This window comes from Haliaeetus albicilla, chromosome 27 (genome assembly GCF_947461875.1).
Source record: "Haliaeetus albicilla chromosome 27, bHalAlb1.1, whole genome shotgun sequence".
NCBI classification, from domain to species: domain Eukaryota; kingdom Metazoa; phylum Chordata; class Aves; order Accipitriformes; family Accipitridae; genus Haliaeetus; species Haliaeetus albicilla.
In genome coordinates, this window is record NC_091509.1 from 803,462 (window position 1) to 814,282 (window position 10,821).

At 44.1% G+C, this 10,821-nt stretch overlaps 1 protein-coding gene across 15 annotated transcripts in view; it reads right to left on the minus strand.

Moving 5' to 3' along the window:
- Nucleotides 1-10,821, minus strand: part of ANKHD1 (ankyrin repeat and KH domain containing 1) — a 119,195-nt gene extending 108,374 nt beyond the window's left edge. For all 15 annotated transcript variants that reach the window (XM_069772428.1, XM_069772429.1, XM_069772422.1 and 12 more), the window contains exon 1: nucleotides 10,381-10,821. In XM_069772428.1, the coding sequence (XP_069628529.1) occupies nucleotides 10,381-10,806 (426 nt within the window). In that variant the 5' untranslated portion in view covers nucleotides 10,807-10,821. The remainder of the gene's footprint in view (nucleotides 1-10,380) is intronic.

Here is a 10,821-nt window from a genome sequence, read left to right on the forward strand (position 1 = left end):
CAAACATTTTTGCACCTACTTAAGATATCTTCCTAGCATTATTATTTCAGTTTCAAGCGATGGCATAAAGGAAAAGGAAAAACCACACACAAATGCAGGTATTTTCACAACACCTTTCAGTGGGACCTCAGTACACTACCCTTTCTTGGCACTTCAAAGCTAGAGAAACAAACACTTCAGAGAAGTACTTCAGAGTCAGTACATAGGAACAACATATAATCAATCTAAACAACAATTCAGACATAATTAATGACATAAGACCATACCCACTCTGTTAGGCTTGAACTTTAATTTCTGAAGACAGTTTCTTCAATAAAAAAAAAGTTTCAGCCCAAGAAGACAGAAGCCGCTAAGATCTGTGAATCACCAAGGGATCATCTTCCAGTGCCAGCCCTACAGATCTCGTGATTACAAAGTACCCTAACAACCCAGGGGAGTTACAGGGTGCCTGGGGACACCACCATCTCAATGGAGAAAGCATACAGAATCTGAAACATCATTTCCAGTCACTGCTCATCTTGGAACAAGTCAGGCAGCTATCAGACACTTTCATGGGTTGATTTAACACATCAAAAAGGGAGAAAACTCGGGGCGGGGGCAGGCAGGGAGCAAATAACTTTCTACCACTTTACTGAATTTCATGGACTTACAAAGGGGTCTGATAAGCTGGAACACCATTCTTCCGGGAACAGCAAGCCATTAGATCAGCTCAGCTCCCTATGAGGCTACAAACCCAACTGCCCCCCACATTTAAGTGGAGCTGTTCGTACCTGCACCCCACCTTAGCTTAGCAGTCTACAACAACAGTTTTGTAGGCAGTAAATTAAACTGGGAGGGTGAGGGAGAGGAGGGGTGCAAATCTATTTAGCTCCAATTACAATAGGAAGTTGACTAACTTGAGGTAGGATTATCTAAAGGACAGCCTTTATTCCAATATATATTAAGCAATTATCAGATAATGAAACAAGCAGCTACAGGATCTGGGCTGTGATAAGTTCATTTCAAAACACAGGTTCATTTTGCAAACACTGCTATAGATACAATGTAAATAAAGATGGACACAGCTTTATGCTTTGTCACTGGAGACAAGGAAAGTGCCTCTCACACACACACTGTGGTCCAGAAGTCTGACATTCGTGTATGAAACTGTGCCATATGTTCTTGATGTGTTAGCACACACTCAAACTGATCTCAGCATTAACTTAAGCTGACTAGAATGGTGGGTGAGACAACCAGCCATGAGAGGCCTGACATTTGTATGGCAGCTCCCCTCTGCTCAGTCCAGCCCCATCAAAGGATCTCTCAAGCCTGGCACCCCAAGTCACTAGTCAATTCTCAAAATTATGGCTAGTATTTGAAACATGCAGATAAAACAATAAATCAGAATTAACGTTTTATGGGAGTACTCTTCCATGCCAGAGATTGTTGATCCTGGGTTTTCAATTTTCTTGCGCCAACACTAAACGCATAAGCAGGCATTCATGAGCAAGCATCTGTCAGATGCTTCACGTAAATTTAATCACTTACCTAATTTCTCTCTTAAGCAATCAACTGATACTAGATATCCTTATGCCAATTCAAGTAGTTTTGAATACTACAAACTCCACCTTATCACACGCCTCTGGACAGAGCTGTCCGATTTATGGTTCTTCCACAAACAAGAAATCTCCAATTCACTTTTATTAAAATACTGTTCCACAATGACAAGCCCAAGACATCACTGCACCCCCAGTTAACCCTCAAAAAACCTAAGCCACAAAACACACAGGTTGAGTCCTCTTGGTACAAGAGGCTGGCAACACTAAAAAGTTTCTCTGTATAGCAGAAAAGAAAGCATTACGCATTTCAGTCACTATTGGGGAAAAAAAAAAAAACCAAACCAACAAACTGCCATCACAAAACTGTCAAAAACCAGCCTGCAGCCATCACATATTCCACGTCTGATAAACAAAAATAATTATGACTAAGTTTTCCTGATGTACAAGAGAATCTTTTGCAGCAAGAAGCTGCCATTTACAGAAATGGAACTGACAATTGAAATATATTCAAAATTCACATGAATCCCAGAAAATCAAGTGCCTGTTCTTGACATATACAGTCTTCATACTGAAGAAAACCATTGAATGTAGACCAGTAAACCTTACTAAAATAAACAAGCCCCACTTACACTAAGCACTCCTTATTTTCACATATTATATCTCAGTCCACTCTGAATCATGCTTTCAGTGCTCCATCTTCTCCATGTGCTTTAAGATTCCCTCATCTTAGACACTTTTTCTGTCTAATAATCCTGCAGAAATAGACCCTCTTCTTTCCTCACCTCAAACCAAGGAACAGCAGGCATAACTCAATATTCTGATTTATTAGAATATAAAACAGGATTGTTGCATCAATTTAGCCAGGGCTTCCAGGGTGGGATCCTTGCTCAAGTATTAAATCCCAGGCATGAAAACAAAGCGAAAGAAACTTCAAAACAGAAGATGAACAAATGCATTTATTTGTTGATGTAAAAGCTCACACCCACCCAAGATGGCAAGTATTCTAAGCCACCTTGCTGGGAGTGACCTTTTAACACCTCTTGTCAACCCAAAGGGACACAGTGCTTAAAGTCATACAAGTGGATCCGACGAATGTAGCCCAGTCTAGTAATTCAATGATCTGTTCTCAGGCCAAGCTATATGTCTGAGAGGAGTCTCAGCATTTAAAGTGAATAATTAACTTCAAATTATCTAGAAGCTTATACCAAACTGAAAATCATACTGGGCTTTCTGTTATTCTTAGAGCTGAGGCTAGTGGTAGCTATTTTTTCAAGGCTTGTATAAACAGGTTTGTCCGTGCTCTACTACTGCAAAACCAGCAGAAACCATAATGTAACTACTGATCCATCAGTTTGCCATTGAAAAGAAACTATCATTATGAATAACATAGCAGAGATGCCCATCTAAAATACGATCCACTGAAAACTCAAGAGGTAGCAGTAAAAGGGCTTTAAAATGTAATTATTTTAGAAAAACAATGAAAAGATGTACATCCCTATAAGGTATTGAGTTTATCCTACCTAACAAATCCTAAATGTTAAGCATCCACTTCACAGACTCCCTTTTCCCCTGGCTACCTGGCCACGCTGTGGACGAACACATGCTCCAAACAGGTGATGCTCTGAAGCCACCATGATTGAGGAACATGGCTCCAAAGTAGAACATTCAGCCCTGAAAGCTGATCTCCTCTTTTCCCTTGGTTTGAAATACGACTGATTTACTACCTACTCGCCATGTGACACCATTACTTTTATTCATGATTTTGGAAAGGGAAGAGTTCAACAGGGTTAGGGATTTTCCTAGAAGAAAATCTTAGTTAATTAGTAATCTCTGTGTTTTACTGACAGCAAATGAGAATAACTTATGGACCTAGCTGAAACTTAACGCCTATGAAATGCTAAAACAACCAGAGAAGTGCTTTTCAGTTGGCCCACTGTTCATCAGCCAGTGAAACATCCTTTTTTTTGCTTGACAGATAGAGAATAATTTTTCCTGCAGGATGGACATACAGTTAGGTAACTTTCAAAACTTCCCCTGGTCAGAAAAGCCAGCCACACACGTTCCTTCTCACTTACCACCAGCATTCTGACAAACACAACGTAGCAACTCAACCATGAGTAAGTAACCCCTCTGAGTCTAGGACACTTTTCCTTCAGATTCTGGGATGCTTTGCAAGAGCTAAATATGAAAAGCAGTTTTTAAAAAAAAATAAAATCTGTGCAACTCCCTCTTAGAAGCAAAAGGCAAAAATGAGTAAGTGGTCTCATCCCCTGAAAAGCAATTAAGAAGTAACAGGATCCAGCACAGGACCAATTCTTTTATTTATGTTTCACAGTAATAAGTGTTTTCTAGATGCATTTGAACAGAAGATGCACTTGAACAGAAGACGCACAATACTGCCAAAATTGAGAAAAAAATCTAGTATTTTATAAAACTTCCAAACAATTGATGTTACCTAAGAAAATATTCTTAAGTAATGAGTTGCAAGAGTAAAAGGAAGACATTATCCTCCGATAGGATGCATTTCCATAAATTTCACTTGTTCAGCATTCCTCCAAAAATACGCAAAATGAAACCTCTGCACCTACCCAACAAAAAGGGAGAGCTAGTTGTCAGCGGGGGGGAACAAACAACAAAACCAAACCAAAAAAACCCACAGAAACTATCTATTGGAGGTATACCAAACAGTTAGAGCTCAGACAAGCATATCATCCTAACAAAATGAACCCTTAAATCCAAATATTAATTCACCTGTACCCATTTTTTTCCTCTTACTCAGAGGCAGCACAGTTTTATAACACAGACTGCAGTAACGAGGTTGCTACAAAAAACAGTATTTATATAATTTGAAAGTTAAAACTAATCTTCAGCTTATCATAGAAGACCAAGGTCATATGAGGTATCAGTGAGAAAGTTTCTATTTAAGATAACCTCTGAGGCCAGGCACTTTTCAAAAACTTCCTAAATTTACAAAAGTACTTGAATAAATCACTGATTTCTGAAGTTTTGCTTACAGTATCAGTATCCCATTCCTCACATGGACATTCCCATTAGGGAGATAAGCTTTACACAAGGACTTTAGATGGTATTTGCATGGTTCATGGGCTGCTATTAGGAAAGAAAGTATCCACAGAAGGAAAATGAAAGCACCCTACTGAAGACTTGAGGCTCCAGAGCTTAACACCAAGTTCCACAAATAGTCCTCAAACAAGATGTAGAAGTTATTTTTCTTGCTTCATAAACTTTTAAGTGGAAAACAAATCTAAAAAAGGTTCCTTTTTCCATATAAGTCAGACTTGCCTCTGTTTTAAATCCAAGAGTCACTTTTATCCCCAACAACAGCTTAATACTTCTAAGGAATCTTCATATATGCTACAAGAACTCAAAATGACCTACTAAGATCAAAGCTATGCAGCCTCCTCACCTGCAGGGTCTAAACCCCAGTTTTGAACTCCTTCAACAAACACGTCAATTCAGTAATGTCGCTGCTCCCAGTTTTAAAGGCCAGGCCACATGTGCACACAAAAAAAGGAGTGCATTTACATTCCCCTTCCCTCCACACCTACCCTTCCTTTAAGTGAACGTCGCAGGGATGGTTTGAGCTCTAAGCACAGGACAATGTTGGAACAGCATCATCCAGCTGTCCTTACAGCTGTATTTCAGGATCCTCTGAAAGGAGGAAAGGAGAGAGGAGAGCATCCCAACATCAAGCCCACAACGGGGCAGCTGGGTAGCCCCAATTTAAATCAGAACACAAGAACTCGTGATTCACCAGCTGTAGTCTTGCCTTGCATTAATGCTCAAATGAACCCTTTCCCCCTCCCTGTAACTAGTTGACTGCTGAAACCTATGTGCAAATTTGTAACTAAATATAGATGTTCTGCTAAATTTGGTAAATCTCTCCTTACCAAGGGGTTGCACCACATATTTATATAATTACACAGTAGTATTTCACATCTTTACTGTCTACACCTATCATTAGAAAACGGTTACTGACATTTATTTTAGGTCATGTGCTCAACTGGGTCAAGCTGCACTGAAGGGAAACTAGAGTTCTGCAAGTAACTTTAGAAATCAGTTTGTTTTAAAGTGTTACTGAATAGTAAGTATTAACTGTAACTAGACAGACTGTTTCTAGCTACCAGTTAGTCTGAAGGCCAGACCTTCAAACTTACTGAGATATCTACCAAGATTTTTCCAAGAATTAAATGCCTAATCAGGCTGGGAATGAATGAACACCCGACTAACCCTACTAAGCAATCTGCATCCTTAAGCATCATCCCAATACTTTTGGAAACCTGAACCCATTATCCCTCACTGTTTTCTAACCAGTGAATAATTCTTGAAGAAAATTTTCCATTTTGCTCCACCTCTTACTTCCTCAACTTTGAAAGAGCTCGTCAACATAAGAAAAACATCAACTGCTAAACTGAAATTTAGGTTTTTCAGAGGAAAGGCTTTTCTGCCTAATATTATCTACCTGAATTTGCATCAATTTTTTTAATTTCTAGTCCTTATGGTCGAGAAAATGCTGCCATTTACTTTATTTCAAACCTAATACAGAAAACTAAAATGTATAAGCATTAAATTGACCTCAGAAGTCAAAGATACATTGCATATACTATTTAAGAAGCAGTGCCATGTTAAGAAGGTTCACTAACATAGCAACAACTTTAACAGACTACATTGACAATTTAGAACAAACTACCTAAGTATTTACTCTGAATTCAAAACCCTGTTTAAAAATTAAGAGGCCTCAGATTAGGGGGGGGGGGGGGAAGATTAAGCTCCAGCCAAAATCTCCAAGTACTGAAGTGATCTGGAGTGCATGCCATTTCACTATTAATTCTACTCATTGTAGGAGGTAGGTTATGTCTGATTTTTAATTATGCTTTATGTAAATATCCCCAGAGGCTTAGGCAATAGGTACAGGCTTAAGTAAGGCAAGCTGGTGTAGGCAAGCAGCCTGCTCTGGAGAGGGAAGCTGAGAGCTGAGTTGACTCCATAGCCAAGGGGTGGGTGAGCTCTAGTTGCCATTGAAGGCCTCCAAACCCCTGAATTACAGAATGCAAGAGAATTGCTACATTTAAACGCTCACCGCCAAAAGCCACTTACTGAACTGAGCTCCAAGATCCTCTGGTACTTTTGTCAGCACAGCTGGCTTCTCCTACTTGATTTACAACAGATCAGCAAACTGCACAATCCTGCGAGCACTAACACTTGCCATATTTATCACTTGCTTCAACTCTCTATTTCTACAGCCCAGCTTTCTACCACGATGGTTTTTGATAAGAACCTGCATGCTCTGTGGCCAGAAGCCCTCAACCACCAAGGACCCTATGGACTTCACATAGATGCACTATTAATCACTGCCCTGCCAGCACACCTTCACCTTGACCTACAGGCTTCACAACTAGTATGGAGGAGGCTGTTTAATACTCATGCCTTTGGCACCACTAAGTGCCAGCAAAATTCACAAGGAGTCGTAGTAACATACTTAAAATTACACCAAAAGCTCACTCTAAACAAGTTGCATGCTGTGTCCAAACCCTGATCAAGCTTAGAAGGCAACCAAGCAACTATTTACACCAAGGTCAAAGCCACCTCATCCCTCAGACTGCAGCCAATGGCCAAAGTTTCTCTGAATGCCCAGGAGAACCATGGCTTCCCCTCTGTTTTACAGAGAAATAGCACAAAGCCTTCTGGCCTTGTCCTTCCATGCCCAAAGGCATGCTTCAGCTTGCAACTGTTTCTATTTGCATGTGATAATTTTAACTGGTAATTCTAGAAAATATTCTATACAGCCGTATTTAAATTTCACCTTGCAGACCTGATACAACCCATTTATACAGGATCCACTTCAGTCCCTGGTTTCCCACCCAGCAGTCTGGTGAATACTGTAAGTGGACACTGAGCTAGGAAACCAGAAAGCTTTGATTTTTCTCTTAGTTCTGCAATGCAGGATAAATGTGGCACACACTCTTCACTGTCTTCACCCGTAAAATGGGAACAGTACTCCCACTGTAAAGTACTTGAAGATCTGATGTAAGAAATGCAATATATTTTCAGAAAAAGTTAAGCTAAAATATATTGTTCTTTTCATTCTCTAGATAAATACTTCATTACACTCTTCGTCCTGTGCTTCCCTGATTATTTTCTTTTCTACCTAATTTGCCATTTTGACTAATCCAATTATTTTAGCATATTAAATTCAGACTAACGCAAGGATACAAAACCTAAATACCACTGCAGAGCCTACAGAACATTGTACCATTGTTTTTATGAATTCAAAAGTAGAGAAAAAAGTACAGATCAAGACAGCATGGCAAACACTCACTTTATTTTAATTCTCCCTTCTAGTTCTCACTAATTCCACTCACTGGTAATAGCTGAAGGCATACACCCAAATCAGTGACTCATGGCACAAGACCACAGTCCAACAGTCACTGGGTTTTCAAAGCAGTGCTGTTCAAGAATTGCAATGTTTCATCCAAGGAGTATAATTGCCTTTTCTTTGTTAATAAAAAAAAAACCACACACAAAAACAAACAACACTGACAACAGGTGCTTCTTTAGTTCTCATACATACAGAAGAAAAAAAATTGGAAAAAAAAAATTCACTCTTGGTCCTCCCAGCCCTACCCTGTAGTCCAGCAAGGCAGCACAGATGTGAGGCACATCCTTCCCAGCCATGCTTCTTCCCCAGGTTACTCTCCACTACCAGAAACACAGGACAGAAGGAACTCCCCAGGCAATTTCAGCTTCGAGATCAGCCCAACTCCTCTACATGTGTTCTGGAAATCTCCAAGTGTTTTAACTCCAACTTTTTTTTTTTATTATATATTTTAAACAAGAAAGCTTTTCCCAGGTTTTTCAAACAAGTAATTTTACTTCAGCAGCTGTTTGGAAACCTTTATTTTTTTGACCTCAATGCCAACCTCCCAGACACATTATTTATAATAGGCTGTCTTTCTTAATACTTGCTATTAGTCAAAAGACCAATAGAGTGCTTAGTAAACACCTTAGCTGTTCAATCTTCACATCCTTTAAATAATGGGGCGGGTTCAAAAGGGCTAAGCTTTCAAAGCAGAACTCTGCTCATCTTTTAAAGAGTCACAAACACTCTGATACAGCCCACTTCCCATCATTTTCCACGTTCTGTAACTACTGCTTTGTATCTTCAAAGATACATAAATATGTGACATGAAAGACATCCTAGAGAGCGGAAACTCATAAATTACTTGCGTCCTATTCTATCTACAGCAGGCCTTCCAGCTCCCCAAAACAGGTATGTACTTGAACATGTAATCACCTATCATCATATGTTCAGGATACCAATCATGCAAGGAATGTTCACATACAACTGCTCATCTGCCTGATCATTAGATTTTTAGTTTAGTTAAACATCCTGCTCTTAACACAGTTTTTAACTTTGGTTAGGTGGTCACGAGCAAAGTGCAAATGTGAGCCTGCATCAGTTTAATCACTTTTTTATTCAGATAAGACAAGTCAGTTCAGGTGTCGGGAGGGCCAGACAAAAGAGGATCATCAACAGAAGGCAAAAAATTTAGACATGGGAGGATGAATGCAGGCTCCCCTCCTTCCATTTCTTCAGAAGAAACATGGACACACACCGAAGCACCCACTTGTGACCCCCAATGAAAAAATGGTACGTATCACCTTGGCTACCATCTTCTTCCTCCTGCAGGAGCGCACAGAAGTACAAAACACTGGAACTGCAACAAGCTTGCAAGTGCTAGCCACTTTCTCCTGCTCTCCACTAAGACTACATAAGGGCTGCGATGGCGGCTGTGATCTCAAGTCTTCTTTCTAAAAGAGGCAACTAAGGAAATAAGATTCACCCCTTTGGTGTAGGATGAGTGGGCAGTAGCGACAGATAAAAGCCTTCATTTACCTTCTCTCCCTAGGCTACATAAAGCAGCATTAGATGCAAGTTTACAGGCCCAACAATGCTCCATTTGGTTTGGGATAAGGCTCCAGTCCCTCCCCCACGCCCTTCCCTTAAAACTCCCTGCAGGTTTGGAAGATCAAAGGAAGACACCTCCATTACCCTCGTCCATTTTGTTGGCTAAGAATATTTCTACCGCATAAAAGCGTGTATATATGTATCCCTATGTATCTCTCTCAGGAATTTAGCAGAGTCTGGGAATCCCGTATGCTTCCTCCCGAGTCCAGGGCAGCGATACCGGGGCCGTAGGCTTTACTTTGTTCTCCGCTGGGTGGAAGATCTCGCCTGCCCCTCCAAACCTGGTTCAAAGTGGAAACCACTCCTCGAGGTCAGGAGGCAGCAGCACGGGAGACATCTTTCCCCCACCCTCCGCACGCAGAGAGGCAGCGGCGAGCAGAGGGCCCGGCCGCCCCAGGAGGGTGCCGGCGGGGCGCCCGGCCCCCTTTCCCCGGGGCCCGCCGGGAGGCGCGGCGGTGCCGAGACGCCCCCCCCCGCCGCCCCCTCTCTCCTTCCCCCCCGCCGCCCCCTCCCTCCTTCCCCCCCGCCCCGGCCTTAGCAGAAGAGCCCCGGGCCGCCCTGCCCGTGCGGGGCTGCCTGGACCCCGCCCCCGCGGCTCCGGTGCGGCCGCTCACGCCCATGGCGGCGGGGAGGCCCGGCGCGGGGGGGGGGGGGGGGGGGGGGGGGGGGCGGCCCGCGACCCCCGCGCCCGGTCGGGGCGGCGCCGAGCGCCCGGCTGGCGGCGGCGGGCCCGGCGCGGCGAGGGGCAGGGCGGGCGGGCGGGCGCCGGCCCCGGCCGCCGGCCGGGCCTGTCAGGAAGCGGCGGAGAGCAGGGGAGGGGAAGGGAGGGCCGGGCCCGCCGGCGGGATCGCTCACCTCGGACACCTCGTCCTCGTCGCTGCCGGAGCCGCCGCCGCCGCCGCCGCCCCCGCTCCGCAGCACGGCGGCCGCCAGCTTGAAGTCGAGGGCGGCCTCGCCGGCCGCGGGCGCGCCGGGGCCTCCCGGCCCGCCGGGCCCGGCCTCCCCGAAGAGGCGCACGGCCCGCAAACCCAGCGGGGAGGGCCCGGCCGCGGCGGGCGGCTCGGCGGCGGGCGGCGCGCGGGGAGCAACCGAGTCGATCTCCTCGTCGCCGACGGGGGCGGCGGTGCCGTCCGTGAGCATCGCGCTGATCCGGGGCCGCCGCCGCTCGCAGAGCCCAGCCGTCTCCGTCCCCTCACGGCACCGCAGCAGCGCCACTAACTTCTCACACCCTACCCGGCCGCGGGCGCCGCGCCGCCCACCCGCCGCTCCGCCCGCGCCCATTGGGCGCGCTCGGCC